General features: G+C 44.4%; 1 protein-coding gene across 2 annotated transcripts in view; it reads right to left on the bottom strand.

Moving 5' to 3' along the window:
- Positions 1–1,670: 1,670 nt before the first annotated feature.
- The window catches only part of slc24a4b (solute carrier family 24 member 4b), a 39,876-nt gene continuing 19,414 nt past the window's right edge, over positions 1,671–22,132 (bottom strand). Inside the window, exons 3-17 of one of the 2 annotated variants that reach the window (XM_086189130.1) lie at positions 18,379–18,455; positions 15,402–15,476; positions 15,234–15,318; positions 15,026–15,129; positions 14,656–14,730; positions 14,550–14,575; positions 13,419–13,472; positions 11,088–11,179; positions 8,556–8,725; positions 8,315–8,450; positions 6,552–6,718; positions 6,308–6,422; positions 4,547–4,659; positions 4,349–4,414; positions 1,671–2,459 (exon numbers count right to left, since the gene is read on the bottom strand). In XM_086189130.1, the coding sequence (XP_086045256.1) occupies positions 2,310–2,459; positions 4,349–4,414; positions 4,547–4,659; positions 6,308–6,422; positions 6,552–6,718; positions 8,315–8,450; positions 8,556–8,725; positions 11,088–11,179; positions 13,419–13,472; positions 14,550–14,575; positions 14,656–14,730; positions 15,026–15,129; positions 15,234–15,318; positions 15,402–15,476; positions 18,379–18,455 (1,505 nt within the window). In that variant the 3' untranslated portion in view covers positions 1,671–2,309. Of the gene's footprint in view, positions 2,460–4,348; positions 4,415–4,546; positions 4,660–6,307; positions 6,423–6,551; positions 6,719–8,314; positions 8,457–8,555; positions 8,726–11,087; positions 11,180–13,418; positions 13,473–14,549; positions 14,576–14,655; positions 14,731–15,025; positions 15,130–15,233; positions 15,319–15,401; positions 15,477–18,378; positions 18,456–22,132 lie in introns of both variants that reach the window. The other variant, XM_086189129.1, reaches the window with a different exon arrangement.

Genomic DNA, 22,132 nt, shown 5'->3' with positions numbered 1-22,132 from the left:
AAGGAGGTCCAACTGTTTCTCCCTTAAATGTCCTCTCATCCAGGTCCTGTAGAGTCCACAGAGGAGTGGAGGGACGTCCATCGTCAAGGGTCAAGGGACAATCATCTATGTCCTTGGGTCAGAGGGGCCGATAGTGGGAAGTGTGTAAGAGGGGCGGGGTCTGACTTCACATGATGCCACTGTTAAAGAAATGTCCAACCTTTGGCTCAGTTCATCAGCTGTCAATCACACACCTGTGAGCTCACACATCAAGTACTAGACAAAGCGACGATCATTTCCACGGCGGGATCCCCCATCACTGTGGTAACCTGGCAGGGGTCTTGTGGCTCATTACATTAAAATTGCATATACAAGTGCCTGCTGCTGAGGAAGAGTTCCAACAGCCCACTTCACCGCCCTGCATGCCTTCCTTTCTTGTCTCTCCACCGCAAACTTGTGGACTCCTCGCAGGCATTTTTGCATGTCAAAATGTCTGGATTGCAGTGTAGCTCGTAGCTGCCGATTTATGTCAAGTGGGTCGGGCAGTTTCCATGGAGATGCCCAGAAGCCCTCAAGCCTGTTCGCGGTGCTGTGGAGGAGTTGTGTTTAACGTCCCAGCGTGTGCTGCAGACAGAGGTGGCTGTGCTCATGATGTCAACTAGGGTCCAGTCTGTTCCAAGAGTCGATGAGAGCCCGGTGTGAGAAACCTAGCATGGGCCCGCGCGCACGCGCACACACACCGTGTCTCTTCACACGCACACACAAAAGTACACACAGAGAGAAGGAAGCACTAGTTGATTCAGAATGAGAGGATGGCTGTTAAAGTGCAGTTATCTATATGACTCAAAAATCAAAGACCTTCACCACCTCCTGGAGCTGTCCATCTCCAAGTTTCCCTGATAACTGACGGCTGTGGATGGTTGGTTGGTTGGTTGGTTGGCACCCTGGGTGGAGAGGTTGCAGCACCCCCACTGGCCAGAAGGTGGTATAGAAGACTGTGTTTGAATTTTTTTTCTCTTAAAAAAAAAAAAAAAACCCAAAACACCACCTTAGTGCCGCTGCTGTCTCAAGATGAGAAATCACCTGATGACAATAATGCATCCCACAGACATGGAGCCAGTTTTTCTCTGAAGTTGTGCGGTGGGAAAAGTGGAACGAGCCACCGTTGAATGAAAAGAGCTGGAGTGGAAATCACCACCACCAGCCAGAAAAAAACCCTCCCTTCTCCTTGAGTGGTCAAATCTCCTTATAGCACAAAGCAAGAAAAGCGGTTTCCATGTGCAATTTTGTTTCAGTGAAAAAACAGGCAATGTCCCAATATTTTGCGACAAACTCTCCTCCATATTTCAAACTAGACAAAACCTTATTTTGAAAAAAAAATATACAAAAAAAAGTGTTTACAAGTTTTACATTGTGCAGTGCTGAATATGCATAACACCCTCAAAGTTTGGACTGTGATACATCTTGACAAAGAGTCCTGACAAAAATGTCCTTTTTTTTTGTAAGAAAACAAAGCAGATTTGATCAAGCAGATGAGGGTTGAAAGAGAGAAAAGGGTTAGTGAAGAGTTTAACAGTATCCGCTCCCTGATGCCAGAGGCCATGCCAGGAGAGTCAGTTCCAGGCTGGAGGAGGGGAGCTGCCCAGGACAAGGCCCTCCTCCGGGGGGGGGGGGGGGGGGGGGGGGGGTGGGGTCGAGAGGTGGGAAGGAAGCAGGGAGGGAGGGAGGGTGTGTTCTTTTCTCTTTGGGTGCTGAGTAGATTGGTAAATCTTTTAGGAATGACTTCAAGGAGAATTTTCTCTAGGTAGAGGTTGGGTTGGGAGGGGGGGGGGTCTCTACATAGACTCTGGTTTGGTTCGTGGAAAGGCTTTGAATGGTGTGTGTGTGTGTGTGTGTGTGAAAATCTACAATGTGAAACACTGAAAACACACACCAACAATCAACAGGGGCACTTATGATTCTGGAGGTCCCCGACAGCTAAAGGCATGCTAAATGGGTAGAAAATGGGCCGACCCACAGTGGGACAAAAAAAAATAAAAAAAATCCTTTACTGCAGTAACAGGCAACGCTCAAAATCGGAGCATTACAGACTGGCACTGTGTGACAAGAGACAAATTAGAGACATCGAACGGAGTCCGCTCTAACAACATGGCGCCTCATTGGTAAATCATATTCATATCTGGGAGTAAAAGGATTACAAGTGAACGAAAGTGAGGGGAGGAGAAAAGGAGGGGGCTGATAGGTCCAGTGTTACCAAGAGGGAAGGGGGGGAGGGGACAAAAATAAAATAAATTTTGAGGTTTTGGTATCCGAGGCATGCTGCTGCCCTCTCACTCCTCCATGCACATGGGCAGGTTGACGAAGGTAAAGACGTTGTACTCGATCATGATGGAGAAGCAGAGGAAGACGGCGTACAGGATCAGGACGTATATGCCCAGCTTCAGGTCCAGCCGCCACTTATTCAGGTGGATCCCCAGCACCTACGCACAGCACAGGGATACGGTCAAGAATGTGTGTGTGTGTGTGAGTGAGTGAGTGTACGCGCACACGTTCGAGCATAGATTGCAGCAACATTGCGCTGCATTTAAATACCTGTCGACTGCAACGTTCCCTGAGTTTGTTGTACATTTCTGTACCTGCGGAAGTACTGTGGATCAATGTTAACATTCATGCTGATACTCTTCATACTGGCTCATTCCAGCCAGCTTTTTATTCATCTAAATACGCATAAGAGTATGTTAGTTTTACAGTCTGGCTGTTGTCCTCTAAATGTATTCATCTACAATCCAACACGTCTCTTTCTGATGTCCCGATACAGACAAATGAATAATAAAATGATTTAAAAAAAAAAAAAAAAAAAAAAAAAACACACAACAGATTCTAAATCTCCAAACAAATATTTCAAGTGACTTCTATTACATCTTTGAAAATTCTAGCTGAGGAGGTTTCGAGCGTCTAATTACTTCTCTACTGTACAGGAGAACCACTCAAGTTGCGAATTGGACTGAAACGCCGTAATTCACAAGATCCATTTTTGTATTCTTCTTTGATTAGTTGTTTTGTAATTAGTGCCATTTGTGGGCTGACGGGGGGGGGGGGGGGGGGGGGGAGAGCTCCGGAGACGCGACTGATTTGCTGGACGTGATCGTTATGGTGCAACTTGTCTGCCTGTCTGCCAATCAACATGGCAAAATGTGGGATGTCTGTTTTTGCAACGTTTGGTTTGGCCGAGTTCACTGTGGAGGAGGTGTTGCGCTGTGGTTCTGCTGCTGTGTTGGTTTAACAACCGCATCAGGGAAGACAGAAGTGAACCAGCTTAAAACAAAACAAAAACTAGACAGCAACTTATCGCTGTTACACAGTGCGAGAACTTGCAGTGTGGCTCACAAACACAAAAACACCCCGAACAGACAACAGGCCATTGGTTTTGCATGTGGAAAACGAAACCTCCCACACGAGCACACATTTGTTTGTAACATTTCGGCAGGAAATCAACTCCGTAAACGGAAACCTTTTGGAGTCGGGTGTGCTGGAGCAGGAAAGATGAACAGGTGACGCGATAAGCCTGAATTTACTACCTACATTAAAAAAAAAAAAGTCCCCAAGTCTGTGAGAAATTAACACATTACGTTTTTCACAAGGACAAACGTTACCACAGTGAGGGTGACTGGAACGGGTTCGTTAGGGAAAAAATGGCAAGAAAGGAAACGCACACAGCACGCATGAGAATCTATCCTCAGCCTTTCACTGTTGCGGTAACCCTCGCATTTCCGAGTTTTGCTGCTCGTTTTCAGGACGTGTTGGACTGTAGCGTGTGTATTTATAGACCTTTGAAAAATAAAAACAAAATTAAAAAAAAAAAAAGGCGTATTGTAGTCGGAGTGGGTGCCGCTTTACGATAAGACACCCCTAACGTAGGATTAAGAAATGGTTGCGAGCTGGTTATGCCTTGATAAACCGTTCACCAGCAGTAAATCACTCCTGATCTAATTTCCTGTTTATCAGTACTTGGTCACTGTTCGGTGAGATGAATGTTGCTACGCCACTGCATTTTTTATCCGCCTAGGTTCCTTTATAAGGGGGGACTTTTTGTGAGGTGGTAACCTCGGCAGCGACGAGCCAGTGGACCATAATTAAAGGGTTGTTTCCTTAATAAGGTTGAAGGAGGTAAAACCACTCTTATAAAAAATAAAATTCCCCCCGATTTCTGAGACGGGACTCCAAGGTATTTTTCAGAGGACAGACAGAAAAGCATTCCGATGTCAATATTGAAGCTGCTATGTAACTTTAGTCATAAACTGGACCTCTAGCTGGAAATGCTCAACATGTTTAATGTGGTCAGTGTCAATAAACACGAATACGAACTCACAGTGAGAGCCACAGAGCCCAGCAGGAGCACCACCGAGTACACCAGGCCCCGACTGTTAATCATTACCTGAAACAGACGTGACAGTGAGATCAGCGACTCATCTGCAGCTCTTCAATCTCAGATGAGGATTTGCTGGATTTAGACTGATACGCGCGCGCACACACACACGACAGTGCCCAAGCTCTTGTAAAGCATTACCTCTGATCCGTAGTTGACACACATGGTTTGAAGGGCCCAGGGAACCCCCAGACCCACGAGGATATCAAACACATTACTGCCGATCGTGTTGGACACCGCCATGTCTCCCAAACCTGCAGAAAGTTTTTGACAAGACAGCAGAGGTGTGAGTTTCTCCTCCAACTGAAAGTTGGTCTGACAGTGCTGCTCTGACATACAGGACCGTCCCAGCTCAATTTCCTCCTCCTGAGCAACAACAGGATCCCCTACAGACTTCTGAACACTAGGAAGCCTGTTACGCCACATTTGGAAAACAGCATATTTGAATCCATCTCACACGTATGTCACATCTGCGTGTAAATTCGGGTGCTTTCCATTTTGGTAAAGCTTGTTTTCACTCCGAAAAAGAAAAAAATCAGAGTGACTAAAAATGTACCTCTACAAACTCCATGACAACATTCACGCTGCTCACCGGTCAGATGTCTTATGGAGTGGTCGCGTGACCGCATAAAACTATTCACAATCAGTAAACTGATTTTAGAGCAAAACTAAAATCCAAAACCATCTTGTTTTTTTTTCTTGTTTTTTTTTTTTATTTAATCTCAATTCAGATCCCCCCCCCCCAAAAAATTGCCTTCCACGCCAAGCTGTCACTCTAAACATGGGTTTTGTATCTTTCAAAGTCCCATAAACAAAACCAATAGAAGAAAAGGTTGGAATTTTCATGAATACAATTGTTAATCACAGTATTGCTTTAAAAACCAAAACATTTAAAATTTCAGTGTCAGTAGTTTCATTACAAAACCTCTTCTTTTTGATTGCACAATAAAGACATAAAAGTAACTCCATGTGTGACTTTGAGAAAGACAGGAAATAAATAATAGAGCATGTAAACTGTAGCAGAAATAATAATCATGGATGTAAAAGTAGTGGGACCAACACCTGGCTCCACCAGATGTTTGGGCCAAAATGTTTCACCTGGATGAGGGGCTGGGTCGTGTTCACTGCACCGGTCAGTTGGTATAAGACCAGGAACCAGACTGAGATAACCACCGGACAAAACGCACCACAAAGCCAATGGTCATCATAATAACTCAATTTGTACTGCACTTTTCTCAACAAAGAGATACAAAGTGCCTTACAGAAAAAGACATGAACGCACACGGGCGGGATGCAGACAGGCGTTTACGACACCAGGGTTGACAGAAACCAGGAAAATGTGAATTCTCCCCCTTACAGCTCGTTCCTACGCAGGTATATGAACGGAGGCAAGTCCACCAGAAGTCGATTCATTCCAAGAGAAGCTCCATGACATGCTTTGTGTCCGCGCAACCTCTCCGTAACAGTTTGGTCCATACATTTTTTAATTTTTTTAATTTTTTGAAAAGGATCTTTAGCTGTGTATTACGGGGAGAGCCTACAACCGTGTGCTAGGTTTGCTAACAGGCTGATATTTGCTTACGGGCCGTTTCCTCCAGCCCACTTGGTTCCTTTGATTATCATGCAGGTTTTACACAGAATTCTCATGTTGTGAATCGCCGTTCTGCTGAAATAGGGTTATACATTCATTATCTGCATCAGTTTGATTTATCTGTTCTTAGGCTACAGGAAGGTCCTACCCATCTGTCAAAAAAATGCATTTCCTTGCGCTGGACACTAGGAGGCACCCTCATGTTTAAGGATGTACAGACACCAGTCACACACAGAGATGAGATATCCTGATGCTGCCACTGCACCATCGATACACACATCCTGTATTGATACACTTCGGGGGAGTCTTACCTTGGCGAGCCACAATCAGACTGGCTATGCAGTCTGGCACGCTGGTGCCGGCTGCCAGGAATGTGATGCCCATGATGACGTCAGGAATCCCCAGAGTGTAGCCGATGATGGTCACCTGGCAGGACACAGAACATGTCATCCAGCCGGTTTTCCTGCTTAGTGGCAAATAACAGTACACGATATCACGGGGTCTCTCTCTCTCTCTCTCTGTCTCTCTCACACCTACTAACTATGTGACACTCACCATCCACACCATAAAGTAGGAGAAGACTGCAATCCACACAGTCGACAGGATGAAGGACACCATGAAGTATCTCTCCCAGCGCGGCTTGGCACAGTTGGGAATGGAGAAGAACAACAGGAGGAGCAGCGGCCACGAGATCAGCCACTTAAACTTGCTGCCGATACCAACTGAAACACAAGCACACGTTTACTAATGCAGTCTTTAAAGTGAGACAGGCTGAGCATCTTCATCTTTTGTGGAAAACAACATTTGGCGAACCTTCTTGTAATTGAAATGTACATGTAATGAATACCTTTGTGCCACTGTCTGTTTAAGAAGAGACTCTGAAATGCGCTTCTACCAGAAACATTGGTTTGGGAACAATAATGATCATGGGACACGCTTCTGACTACTGTTGACTTATTCCTTTTATTTTTTTCCTGACTACTGTTGACTTATTCCTTTTATTTTTTTTCCTTTCCCTGTTTAACTAAAAATTCCACCTACTTTATAGATATATTTTTGAACATTAGCATTTGATCCAACATTGTTGCTTAGCAGCTTCATACACCACTGACTAACTACATCTGCACTGAAATTCCTCTGCCGCGTTCCTAATTATAATTTTCTCTGTTGCTATTCTGTTCCGCTCCTATTCAAAATACGATAAATTCATCTCTTGAAAGAACAAATATTCAGGTCAAAATCCATTTGGGACCAAACCACGAGCTCGCGGTGTTTCTGTCAGATTCAGGTGAATGAACAAGCATGTACGTTCATCTGCAATTACCTCAGGCACAGGAAGAGGGCGCTGGTTAACAGAAAAGCTTTCAGTTGAGCAGCACAACAACATTTCAGGATACTGAATATCACTTGATAGCAACTATGTTTCGGTCTTTGATGCTGCCATTAAGAGAATGGGGGAAAATGAGTAAAGTTTCTTCTTCTTTTTTTTTTCAAACTCCTTTTTGTTTATCTTTTAAGTAAAAGTACAAATGCCATGGGAAAAGATAAGTGGATAGTCTATATCAAACTAAAGAACCTCTCACAACATCACTATTTGGAAAACGTCAAAATGTAAATACTGTCATAACCAAAAGCATCACATTAAAAACATCTTAATAGGCAGGCAGTCGCCGAACAACAGCACCGTTGCCCGGTTGTCATAGTGACAAAACACAATTTCAGGAGTTGAGCTTCCGAGTGGCAGGCTCAAAGAAAGGTTGCCGCTTTTCAGAGGAACGCACAGAGGTGAAGGTGGTTTCAGTAATTCGTTGACACTAAAATGTCTCGATGAAGTAGCACCTGAAACAGTGAACCTCCATCCTACGCTCTTCCTCCTTTTGTTCATACATTTCGAGCTAATGTAAACACACACACACACACACACACACACACACACAATTTGATGAACTGGTATGTTTTGTAGTAAATCACACAAATCAGATTCACATCATTGGCCAGGGACTGGTGATGGGGCAGCTGTGGTCAGAGCTGATGATCATGAGTCAGTATATGAAGGCGCTGCCTCACTTGAGTGAGGACATTGATCGTCTCTGAGGAGGAGACGTCAAGGGCTCAAGAATGTCCGTCCAACCACAATAAAATACCTTCAACACAAGTGGCACCTCCAAGTTCTTCCAGTAAGCAAATACAGGAGGAGACGCATGTTGATTTGCAAATGTGTGTGTAAAATAAATAAATAAATAAATAAAGTGCCTCAGGAATGATTATTTCTTTAACTCTCTAAACATGTTCATAGACACAAAAGATGAGTCACATACGAGGGATATGGAACGGCGAGATGGTGTCGTTCTCCTCCGCCTTGGTAGGTTTGTCCTCAGGAACGTTCCCGTTCTCGATGTCGATCTTCCCATCAATCACTTGTGTCTCCACTCCATTGGAAGCTTGGACCAACTTCTGGCGCTTTCAGAAAAAAGACACTTAGTCGAAGAGCACACGAACATTTCTTTGAGAGGGGACTTCATTTTCCCAACACACAGCAGCAGCAACACCCAGCTGTACCTCTGTAATGATGAGACGGCTGGCCATGCGCAGACGTGTCTTGGGTCCAAAATGGCTGGTGACCATGACTCGCAGACCGGCTTCCGGGAACCTGAACTTGGAGGGGCTGGCGTTCATGATCTCATCCACCATCACCACCGAGCCGCGGCTGTAAGCCTTGGTGGGCTTGACTTGAGTTGTGAAGTGAAGAAGAAACCACGTAAATGAACTGATGGTGTGCAACATGTTAGACCTCCGTATGCGTCCAAAGCTGGGATCAGACTACAGCAATTCAACGGATTTTAAAATCAGGACGAACGAACACTTCTCTTTACTTTGTCTAGCGTGACATAACCACCATCTGGGAAGCTCCGTCACACCACGATGCCAAGTCTTTCATCGGTCTAGTGTGCCAATTCTTGCAACGTGTCGCTCAACGTCCACATTGTGGCGCCACCATCATCTAATCTGACACGACTATTGTGAAAGACGGTAATACTGTGTAGTCTGATCCCAGAATTACGCTCCCATCGTTGCCAAGTGCACGTCGTACATCACTCAGTGGACTAAGACCTTTAAAACCTTTTCTAACCAAAATATGATCTGTCTTTTCAACTCAGTTAGTGCCGATATTTTTCATTTTGATGGAGCGTTCATGTTCGATTTGGCGAAAGATTAGGTTGCATACAAATGTGAATCAAAGTGCAACTTTCCCTAAACAAGAAACTCTCCATAATCTTGCCCACATTTGCAGGATTTAGAAGTGACATGAACGGAAATGCACCTATTGGGCTCCAGGTACGACGGGACTTCTGAATGTACTTCCAAATGTGCCCATCTCCTCTAAGTCAGGTCCTGGTAAACTAGGGGTGGGGCCTCCTGGGTGTAAAAACTTGATTCAAACACTGGACTCGCCAGTGTTTGATCCGTTACCCCTCTCACCTCTCTGGTATAAAACACCAGCTGGGCTGGTTGAAGTGTTGAGTGTGTTACCCACATCACATGATTTCTGGACACTGGACTTCAAATAGCCTCCTGAAATAGCCTCCTGCTTTGAAGTTTGCCTGCCACTTGTGAATATTTATGGGCTGAATAAGACCCAATCCAATATGTGGCACGTGGAGGACCTGACCTCTGATAATCTCAACCTGAGTACATGTGGTCACAGTACTTGTACTGCATATATGTCATGCTCTGGCAATACCTATTGTTGTATTTGCCTGTTTCAATTTCTATAGAGGGAATTCTAGGGTGCAATTTTAGTTTAAATTGGCCTTAATTTGACTCATTATGCATGCAAGACTGCACATAAATTAAGTGTGTAAACAGAGCCAGCAAAAACATCTCTTGTGAAATTCATTACCACTTCAGGAGTGAGCGGCTCGCCTCCCCAGAGACCAGCAGAGGAAAAGTAGTACGGGCGCACATACAAAAAACACTGTTGACAATAAGCAAGAGGAAGTTTAGTAAGGCTAAACAGACAGGCATGTTAATGCTACAGCAGTAAAAGTGGAAATGTATCAGAGGGGTTAAAGGTCACTGATTAGAAAACTCTGAAAGGTTAAAAAAAAAAAACGGCAAGCAAGGAGGAAGAGGAGAGGCTGAAAAGTTTCAGTACAATGATATCAAAACTATTATTACAGCAAAAAAGATGGAAGATCTTTGCTATTCCAAACTTTTAAATGAAATCACGCTCCTGAGTTGCTGCTGACAAAATTACGGGTGAGCATAACTTTAAATACCAAAGGAATATTAAAGTGATACGTAACCCTCAACAGCATATTTCGCTGACAAATGTGTCGTGAGCACACAAAGACATTTGGTTCCGTCCTGCATCACTTCTTCGTGGCAGAATGCAGAAGGAGGCAGCCACATATATTTAGCTTGAAGCTAATGTTAACAGCTACAGGAACAAAACATCGCCGGGGTCAGTGAGTGCGGACGAGCGCGAGCGAGACGGTTTAACTGAGGAGGAAAGGTTTGTTTTTGCTGTTTTAGCTCTTACGGCTGAACGAAGGCGGCATGGATAAAACCAGAAGATGTGCTCGAGTTTGCAAACATTTTTTGGAAAAGTTTTGCCGTCGTTGGCCGTACGATGTGCCTCAAGCAAAATACACGTGAGCGGCTCTCTCTGCAGTCACAGAGAAGTGCTGCAGGAGGGAGACACATCTTTGTGAGCTCAAGGCAGCTTTTACTAAGTACTTGAAAGGCAAAATACAGATTTTTCGTGAAGCACCACTTTAAAACTATCTCCTCTGGCAGTGCCGTTTATTTTAGTCGAAGGGCCGACTTTCTTTATCTTTTACAAATTTGCAGTTATGAAAAATTCTCGAGCAGAATCAAGTGAAGCAAATCAAGCAAGTTTAGAAGAGTTCAAAGAGGAGGAGGAGAGATTAAAGCCACATAAGCTCTACCAGGAGAAAAACCACAGACTCGAATGTTCTAATTTAAATCACACAGTTTTTGGTATCCAGCCTGTCTGATTAACCTTACCTGCTGAGAGTAAAGGTAAGGCAGGGTCGTCATCCCAAACATAGTCATAACCAGTATTACCGTCCTCCATCTCGCTGCTGGCTGCGGCATTACCGTTGGCCACATTCTTCTGCGACTTGCCCATGAAAAACTTCTGCATGCTGGAGTTGAATCTGGTTGACAGAATAGAATCTTCAACTTGGGAGGAACGCAAGTAGCGGGGAAAACAAGATTGCACATCCAGTCACAAAGCACAGTTGCAAATTGGATTGAGCCATTTTAGATGAAAGCCTTGCTTGAATAGAATTTCTATTAATTAGCTACAATGATTTGTTTACCCTGCATACATCTATAGAATGCATTTACAGCAAGATAGCCTACTTTGTAGAAACATGGCCATTACACTTCACCATCCACACGAGAAAAAAAAAATTGATTAAGTTTGCGTCTCAGCATTAGGAAGAAAGAAGGTCAAAGAATTGTTCCCAATCACAATAAGCCACAGGCTATTACATCAAAACATGCCCCCGACACACACACACAGTCTTTGATCATAATGTGAGCGGAGGTAGAAGAGCTGCTGTTCTCCCATCAGAGGCCCAGCATTGAATGTCTCAATGAGATTCTCTAAGAATACAGGAGTCCAACAGGGGATATAAAGACATATAGTTATATTTTCTCATGCCGATATAAAGAATTCACTATTAAATGACTTCTAGAATGGCATAACTGAGTGTTAAACAAATAGAAAAGCGGTATAATTTATATAACATGATACTACAGCTTAACTGGGAACACTGGGGCTCATACACACTGGAGCAGGTTTTGAGAAAGAAGCTAACTGCGCTTAAAGAACCGCAGGACAGTCACATGATGTCGCAACGGCCCGTGAAATGCTTATTACTGTAGCGTCATGATACAAATGTTTGTGACATTTGTATTTGTCTTGTCGAGAGAGGAGACATCACACACATTAATGACATGGCACTGTAAAAAGATATCATAAAGTTAAGGCCTGGAAAAGGAAGATTTATGTCATGGTAATACAAGTCTTTTGCCGTGATGTTGCAAAGTCTGAGCTTTTAATCTGAAATGTGAGAGGAAAGTTATTGCTACGAGGAAGATGAGAAACATTTTAATGTGCTCAAAACATGGCCCGCTTTTTCCAGTTCGCATCGTCAGGTTAATGAATATGCATAACTTCTGTAGCCCATCTAGCTCACTCTGCTTGAGCAGAGCTAAGCCTGATACCACATTAAATGATATGTGATCACAGAAAGACATTTATTGCACGAATGAAAAAAATAAAATAAACCTGACATCTGACCACCGTGTTTTGGCAAATATGACGTCAACCTGGCAACTTGTTTTATAAAAATTATTCCCACACGCGAGGGCTTTTGTGTGAATTTTTCCGGTGGGAACTCATTATTCCGATTAGTCACAGATCACATGAATGCAGCATTTCGGGTTTCATATTACACAAAAGGCTGCCTGGTTTGGAGCTCCTTGTAAAAGCACTCATATTTCATTAATCACATCTAAATCTGCTACAGGTTGCTCAGAATCATTTTGTGCCATCACATTTTTCCATTAAGCTCTCATTTGTTTTTGCAGTCTGCACGCTCTTCTCTAAGGGGGGGGGGGGGGGGGGGGGGGTATGGGGTCGGTTGGGTGGAGAGAGAAAACAGCCGAGCCCTGAAAGGTCACCTCGGAGCACTGATCGCGCTTTATAAAACCCACTCTGCTCCATTTTGACGAGAGCGGCCTGAAATGGTCAGTGGCTATTCCGGGAGAGGGGAGACATATGACAGCGCGTCCTACAGTAAGCACTTCTTCCCTCCAAACGAGAAAGGAGACGAGTGATCCGGTTAAGCCTGTGCTCTTACAGTAGCCACTGCAGAGGGAGAAAGATTAAACTCTTATGGCAGCGAGAGAGCAGACTGCTGCTGAGTGTAACACAGATTACCAGCTGGACGGAGACAGCAGGCCGGGACAGCGCGGCAGTTTGGGCTGTAAAGACACAGCTATGGCGTAATAGACGGAGGCTGTATTTTAAGCTTGCTCAGTGAAGCTGAAAACTGACAGACATGTTAAAGTCGAAAAGGAGACATTTTTAACCCAACACTGATCTGATTACAGGACGGAGAAGGCGGCAGCGCGAAAACACAAAACGGCGGCCGTAAAAAAATGCATCGTAAAAATTGCGGTTTGCTTGAACTTCATTCTTTAGAGCAGCAGGTTTTCACCAGAATGCTCCTGAGCTGCTGCCAACATGTGGGCACAGGATGTGAATGAAGACACTCCCCTGCAGCTGGAAACACACACACACACACTTCGGGTGGCAATCTGCTGCCGGCGCCGACTGGCTCGGTTAAACAACAATCTGATTTTAAAATGTGCAGAACTCACTTCATGACGAGGATGTACCCTGCGTACATGACAACCAGGATTAAACTCTCCCACCTGAAAGAGAGAGAGGGAAAAAAAGAGATGAGATTAATTTATTCCCATTCACACACACGGAATGGAAAACAGCAAAACTTGATCTGAAGGCTGAGATTAAGCAGATTAAAGTATGAAAACAATGAGGGGATCTGTTTAAATAACTGATTAACAAAGTCAAAAGACAAATGTGTCTCTTGACTATGTTTACGCGCGGCCATTATTCCACCGTTACTCAGAAAGCGACAACATTCTGGCAAAGCTCTTAAGGAAAATTAATATTCCACAAATAATCTGTCTGAATCAGGGAACGGCAAATTCTGAAAAAAGGCCAAATTTGGAAAAGTCCAACAGGAAAACGTCTTTAACACAACGACCAGTCGAATTGGGAAAAATTCCCATTTTGTGTGGAATAGTAGTGTGCATGTAAGGAGCGCCGTCTTCGTTTAGATATGTGAATAACTTCGTTCAAATATTTTACCAAAATAAAACTGCTACATGAAATACAGCACAAAACAATGCTGAGAACCTCCCAGGGTTTGCGGGCCAGTGTTAGAAGTCGGCTCCATCAGTTTGCAGCTGTAAAGGTTTCCAACAAAAAGCCGCCTTTGAACATGGTGCCAGACATTGCTGGACTGGCGTCAGCGTGCAATGGGGTCTTCTCCCTGTTGACTTGTGGTCCGATAAATCTCGACGATTTTTGTTTCGGTGACCTTTTACTGACTCCATTGTAAGGAAAACCTGCGTTGCCGTGGCTTTTTCATGTGAGTTACCTTGGCGAGGGAGACTCGAGCTATCTTAGCAAATTTGTGGTCAAAATTCAAGAGGAGATCGTTCAGGACGCGATACATTTGTGAGGTGTTACTTGGCTGCCAACGTACAGCATTTATATTTTGGTTCAGTGTTGTTACCGTGCACTCTCCTGACTTTACAATCAGGTAAATGAGCAGAGGAATCAATAAAGACAACAGTGGGCCTGACGGAGATGCTGTCGAGGTTCTTCCCAGTAAATTTTGTAGGAGCTAAAATTTTCAACTTCATGCAACAACAAATTCAAAGCTGGGATGTCCGATTGTTAAAAACAAGACTTCAACTCACCACACTATCTTCTCGTCATATATGAACTGGAAGAGAGAAGGGAGACATGCGATTAATAACATGGCTGGGCACTGCTGGTATTCGTTAATAAATGCACGGAACTTACTGCAATAAGAGCCAAGACAGACAGGATGTAGTAGAAGGAGTCTCTGAAAACTGCCCACCAGGTCAGCATCACCACCTGAGAAGGGAACATTGGAGGTATTTTTAGAGTGTTCAGGTCAACATGTGGTTTTATCTAAAGCTTTTTTTTTAATATCTAAAGTGACGAGACAGCCAGTGCTAAACTTCTGATCCGTTTATGGCTTCAGATTTTTTTACTTTCCATTTCAAAATAAAACCACCTCTGAGGAAACAGGGGCAGCATGGCTTTGTTGCCCCTCTGCAAAAACTTCTGCAGTCTATAAATAACTAGAAGGATGCAGCTGCAACACAAAGTCACTCCTACACACACACACACACACACACACACACACCTGTCCAGCAAAAATCCCGCACACACCAATGATGCAAAGGATGTTGAAGACTGCTGAGCCAACGATGGTCCCCACCCCCACATCACCGTGGGTGATGAAGACACCTGCACACAGAAAGGAGGCCAATCAGAGTCAGCGGTGACACCAACCATCTGGGAATGTCTCAGTGTGTGTGTGAGCATGCGTGTGTGCGCGTGCGTCTGTCTACCAATAACAGAAGCAAACAGCTCTGGTGCAGAGCTGCCAGCTGCCATGAAGGTGGCCCCGGCAACATCTTCACTCAGATCCAGTTTCTGTGTAAATAAAGCAAACATTGTTGACACAAACAAAACAACACTGACAGCATCAAGTTTCAGATAAACGCTCCTTCCTGTACCTCGCAGATCTTCTCCAGTGATGTCACAAAGTATTCGTCACATGTTATGGCGAGGGCCAGAAACATGTAGAGTGCCTAAGGACGGGGGGAAAAATAATTCAGAGTTCAGCTGTGCACAATTTTTTTATTTACACATTTTAATAGCAAAAATATGAGGTAACGGAGCTTTGATGAGACAGAGTTATTCCACTGCTGAAGGGCAGATGAAGGACACTTAAAGCACAGCACCCAATGAAAAAAAGCATTAAATTTAACTGTCGCCTCAGTGAGGGTTTCTCTTTACATCTGAAAAACCTGCGGGATCTGCACACCCGCCGCTGTGAGGGGGAGAGCGGTGGGAAGCCTATTTTGGTAGCTGAGGTAAGATCTATAAATTATAGATCAGGTGTGAGATCACGGCCTGGTAGTTCTGGCAGGCAGTGCTCTGCTCTATGCTATCCACAGGGGGCAGTGCAGGACTGCAGGATGATCAGGCCCCCCCCCCCCCCACACACACACACACACACACAAGTTAAGACACTGAAGTATGTATCATTGCAGCTCACATCTCAGCTTGAACTGCATCTACTGAATAACTTTTATAGAAGCGGAAATCATGATAAAAAGCTAGCGCTTGAGGTTATGCAGCTATTTAGACTGGAGCAGAGCTCCTCACTGATGCCAGCTGCACGTGCGGGTTTCTCTCCTGCTTCACCTGCGAAGTGCTCAACCGTGCAGCAGGAGTAACCCCGGTTCTTACACCAACACCTCAGCTCGCACGGGCTTCTCTGTGCTTCTGTCTGAAGTTTGAGCGGATTACAAAACAAAAAAAAGGTCAAAAGATTCTCAGGGCTTCATTTACAAGTCGTGGCAGTGAAGACGCAACCTTCATTTCTTACGTTTGTGCGTGTGTCTAGTAAATTTGAGGATTTCATCATCCCGGAGCAGTTTGTATAACCGCAGCCATGGTGGGTGTTTCCTCAGCTGCCAGTTCTTACTGTAATTTATCTGCAATGTCTAACGCTTGTTCCTTGTTCTCCTGTGAAAGAAAAATCAGACTAAAAAAGGTTAGGAATAAATATTTCAATTTTTTTCCGTTTCATAACGTTTCCCCTCTGTTTGCGGCGATGATGAAACACGGTTCAGTTAGCCGCCTACGTAAATGGAGACCCCCCCCATACAGCAAATCAAATCTTTGCTTAGAGCAATAACATGGTGTTCTTTCATAGGCAGTCGGTCACACTGAGCAAGACAGCAGCTGCTACACAACACAACCATAAAACACACCAGCACTTCCTGCTTAAACTTACAAACACGTATTGTCCTCCACGGTAGCTTCATGGGCAAACCCCTCAATCGCATGCCGCCACTGTGACTACAGTCCCGTGACAGGCTGGTGCAGCCATTGCTAGTTAACACTGTCTGCAGGACCCGTACGCACTCCTCACAAATGGAAAAAAAAAAAAGCAGCAACATGTTTGCTTTCTGTGCGTGATGTAACATCAACACTGGAAGCCTGCCAGCAGCCTTTTTCTGATATATCCGACAAGATGAAGATTGCTCTTCACATCAAAAAGCTCACAAATTGACGCATCTTGTTTCATTTGTACTACAAATACAAGGGTGGAATTACAATTAGCTATGCTCAGAGGTGGGTGGTAACATTTACTCGTGTGCTTTAATTTTTCCAGTCAATTAGGTTGACTCAAGTACATTTGTAATTTTTTTTTAAGTCTTTTTTTTCTCCCTTGTTTTCCCCTGTTTTTCTCCGACCGTACGTCACCAGTTCTCCCTACCGAGCCGTCCTGGCTGTTGCTCTACTCCCTCCTCCGTTCTGGGGACCACCGCATTCTTCCCTCGTCTCATGTGGAGTTTTGTCACCTGACGGCAGGGAGTTTCCCTGCTAATCTCCCCCAGAGATGGCGCCAAGTAACGCTGTGCAACGCAGTCCATAGCGTTTGCTGACTTGAACCAGCAGGTCTGTGTGCTTTATTGATCAAACCGTAACATTTTCTCCCAACTGTCCACTTCCAGAAGCTGTTTTCAGTAAAGCTAGTAGTTTCCTTCTTCCACAGCCTTACTTTGCTTAAATATTCTATGTGACTGGAACTGTACTTGCTTCTACTAAAATTTTGTCACTAATTCACATGTATAAAAGAATATATCTTTATAAATCATTGTTCATATGATTTAGGATTTTAGTAAGCAGATTTTTTAATGTTCGGTTTATTTGGCGAGCTTTAAATGTTTAATCCTGATATTCTTCACCTTTTTTTAACTCCTAAAGCTGATATTTATTGAGTTCTTGTACTTCTACTTGACTCATAATTATAAAGTACAAGTTTTTGCTCCTTTTAATTTTTTTTTGGTCTCGAGTCAAAATTGTCTGAGCGGGGCAGGGAACATATTTGAAGGGGCTCAAGACCTCAGCATTTCTATAATCCACAACTGAATGGATGGGAGAAATATTTTTAAAGCCTAGTTCAAACCAGCATGAAGAATTCATTCACTTAAAATGCAAACTGAATAAGTTGGTTCTCTGAGTGAAATTCGCAGTTGGTTTTGAATGTCAGGTCAATAGAGCTTACATGTTAGGCTGGATGTTGACAAAAAAAAAAAAAAAAGAGGCTTCAAGCTTGCCTCATCTTCCCCGCGCCTGGATTCCTCAAACATCCCAGCACCAATCTAGCGTTTGAACAAGAACTAAAACGACTCAGGGGTCCTGCCATATTTATGAAGCTTTTTAGAGACTCTCATCGAGGACCAGAAGCTCACCGCAGAGATCTTGATTTGTAACGCCCACAGCGAGGAAATTCAAGTTGCAGCTTTTCCAGGTGTAAAGATAGTTTCACTTTATTTATGATTACTGTCCAGGCTTCGTGAAAGTAGTGGAAAGTTTCTACGTTAACCTGTAGCCAGCTGAGCTCCTTTGAGAGCGCCGGCGGGAGGCAGGGGCGAGGGTGCGTGGATGTGGCCTCTAAAAGAAAACTCCACTTACCGCCACAATGTGCAGCAGAATGGCTCCACTCTTTCGTTCATTGTTGCTGAAAAGGTCATCTGGGAACTCATGTATTGCTGAGGAGAGAGGAAATGTCACCGTCAACACACATCAGCTGCGAGGTACGTGTCCCCGCCCCACCCTGGGAGGATTCCATGACTTTTTGATGGGTGTCAGTCTCAGAGATACATGCACTGTTGGTTCAGCAGAATTACAACCAACTCCTGTGGGAGAGACATTTTTACATCTCTTTGCACTGGCTTATCAAAACGAACTAAAATGAGGATTCAACTTAAATTAGTTTACTCAGATGCTATATACTGTACAGATGTAACTTTTTTTTTTTAAAAAGGGTTTTGGCGTTATTTTTTGGTGAAATTTATCCCTCGAGTCGTCACTGAGACGACAGAAAAGTGTTTTTGTAGAACACTGAAGCTTTAAAAAAAAAAAAAAAGTCAGCCACCTCACGAGAAATGATGTCATAATTAAGGTGTGAATTCTTCACTTCTGACCTTCGACCAGTTCAGGCGAATATTCAAGATTCCTGCAAGGTGTTCCTGATGTATCGTGTTTACATGGACCAGACGGATGGATGAACCTGAAAACAGTGTCTCTCCAGCCACGGCTGTCGGAGTCACTGAGGTGTAAAAACCAGGCCACCACAGCCAGACAAAATCCGCCCGTTATCTGTCATCGCCCCCCCCCCAAAAAGGTGGAAACTCAAGGGCTTTAAATTTTTTAGAAAGGACTGAATCATCCTCATATGTCACGCCACCCAGTTAACCAGTGACTTCATAGCGATTCATGCTCAAGTTGGTTGGGGGGGGAAGCAAGAGAGAGAGGGAGAGAAAGAGAGAGACACACACAAACATGAGCGTGGGATATATTAGGAGTCTGAAGTCATCGAGAATTAAAGCAAGCAGGCAGAAATCCTCCCATGCTGAGGGCTCTTCATACATCCACAGCTCCAGCTGGATCTCAGTGGGATCGTGCTGCCGCCATACGGCATCCGATCTCGAGGATCACAGACGTGCCGCCGTTCACCTGGCTGGAGACAGACGTTGGTCATGTCCCTGATGGGACTTAGCATCTGTGGGGGGGGGTGCAGCCTCTGTTCCACCTGTTCTCTGACACACGCCACAGCTTTTGCCTCAACTGCCACGCTAAGCTAGCTAGCACTGCAGTTAGCCTCACGCGGCAATGCTAGCACGTCGACCCGGTTCATCATCTCACTTGAGCTTGTTAGAATACCAACGCTGCACAGTTGAAATTTGAGTTTTGCAGGCATCTCGTCGTGAACAAAAGTGCTCGACGAATTTAGGTTTTGGCCTGTCAGCAGTGGGTGAAGAGTTGGCCAACATTATTACAGTCAGTCCTTTCATAGCATCCCCACCTAGATGAAAAGCCAGGTGATTATCAAAGCAGCCTTTATTCTCTGGAAACAATGAATGCCTGTCCAAAATTACACAGAAATCCATCCAGTACTGTTGAGATATTTCTGTCTGGAGGACTGTTGGACGGCCAAGAGATAAATCTAACAGATGAGCCTGCTCTGCTGCTCTACTACTGCTGCATAGTACTTGGAACAATGCTGTTTACAACAGGAAATAGAGTCAAGATTTGGGCCCCTGTCACATATGGACTCGTGAAGTGGAACAGTGCTCACCTGACACTCCTCACGGCATCCGTTCCAAACTCACTGCTGTGGTTTTATTTATTTAACATATATAGAGGTTTTTTTTTTGTTCTTTCAGTGGTGTGTGACCGAATCGGCACCGCATTTAGAACATTGCACCAAATAATCCGCTGTATGTAGTCTGATCCCACTCAATCATCTACATAGCACCTGGATTTCATGCAATGCAGCACATTTTCTGTGCTCAGCACATATATCATTTAATACATCATCATTGCTACTTAACAACCGTGTCTGACTGTGGCAACACAAATTAACTTGATTTGCATGATTTCACCGGTTGCGCCGCCGACCTCAGACTGCTTTCATGACAGTAAATGTAATTGATTAGATGAGAGGACAGAACAGCAGTGACTCCACAGCACGAGGAACACAGATTATGACCCTAATATGTGAAGCTGATAACACCTGGCTGACACTGAAACCTTGGAGCAACAGCGACAGTGGCAGGCAGCTTTGGCTCATCTCATTTCTGACAGGTTTTTCAGCTGAATGAAACGTGTTGGGAGGCTGCCTGCCTGAAGCAAAGGCGCAATCAATTACAGGATTTGTCAGCCGTGCCCTCAGCGGTGACTGGAAACTAACTGATGCCAATACAGAAGCCTAAACACCAACTGATACCCTCCTCCCTCCCCACGTTTCCTCCCGATTCAACCTACAAACTGCCTTGGTCGTTACTCTACCACTCTGCTGCTCTAGGAGCACAGCGGACAGACACATGCTTCCTCCGTCACGTGGCGTCAGCATTCACGTCTTTTCACCTGACAAGGAGCTTCAACAGTGGGACGTAGCCCATGGAATGATCACGGCATTCCCCTCAACTCCCCTCCCCCTGAGCAGGTGTCCCCAACTGACCAGAGACGGCGCTAGTGCAACGAACAGGACACAGACTGGCCCCTAAACACTCGCCCTTCACCAGTGTCTCTCCATTAGAAGTCATGCTCACCAACACTGGAGCCTCCTCCTTGTTAAAGGGGGATGGTGTAAAATCTTTGGGACACCCTTGGCGATTACCTCCTGGAAACAGGAAGATGTTGTCACAATGGTTACATCAAGCATGCCAGAGTTGCTGTAAATGCTGAACATCCACTAAACAATAAAGTAAAAGGCTATTTTCATTGGTGTTGCATGTTCAAATCAAGTACATTTTGGGACCAAATAACATTTTGTTCAGGTTTTACCATCACCACATTCCACGATGAAGGCACTGTGAGATAAACATGTTATGTTCATGTTAATGACCGTAATGCATATTCAACAACACAGCAAGACAGAAGTGAAATGCTATGTTTTCCTGCATTCTCAATTAACAGTTGCAACGAGGGCTAGCATTTGATGAGGTTAGCTTCCATGGCCACTTAACGAAGGGTTTTACTGTCCTCTGTCCCTCCGTGCTTATATTTGGGACGGCCCTTTGTGGTGGACAACCTGTGAGAATGCGCAAACAGAGGGAGAGTGGCTAGGGGCCAGTTTTTGGATGGGCCTTACCCTCATCCGACACTGGGGCCGGGTAAAATGTTGATATAATAACGGATGTCAAGATATTAAAAAGGAGACTGTGTCATACTTTGATATCCTGATGTAGCCTTTTGCTGAAAATGTAGTTTTCCTGGATTTACCAGGCTGCGCTAATATTTGCTTTTACCCACTCAGCCATTATATCCACATTACTGACTTATCAAAATCAGTTGTGTAAATAATTTGTGGAAGAACCAGTGGTCATCCCTACATTGGTGTGAAACGTTTGGTAAAAGAGTGTTTTGTCTTTGTTTAGCAACCAGCCCCAACAGACATCCAACCAAGCTGAAGAGAACACATGGAACTGAACCAACTGCTCCCATGTTGGTAGGCGACCCATTTGATGACCGCACCACCTGGGCGCCCTCCAACTGACACCTTCCATACAACACGCCCACATTCTAGCTGCAGAAGGTCATTTGGTCTGAAAAACATAAAACCAGGAAGTATCTCAGTGTTCCCGCTGTTCAAGACCATTCAGCTCCTGTTTCCACGCTTAGCTACCAAACCTGCAGGAATGCCCTCGATCAATAAATAAAT

This window comes from Aulostomus chinensis, chromosome 20 (genome assembly GCF_037954235.1).
Source record: "Aulostomus chinensis isolate RoL2024-O1b breed Wild chromosome 20, RoL_Achi_v1.0, whole genome shotgun sequence".
NCBI classification, from domain to species: Eukaryota; Metazoa; Chordata; class Actinopteri; order Syngnathiformes; family Aulostomidae; genus Aulostomus; species Aulostomus chinensis.
This window is presented reverse-complemented; position numbering and strand designations above follow the sequence as displayed.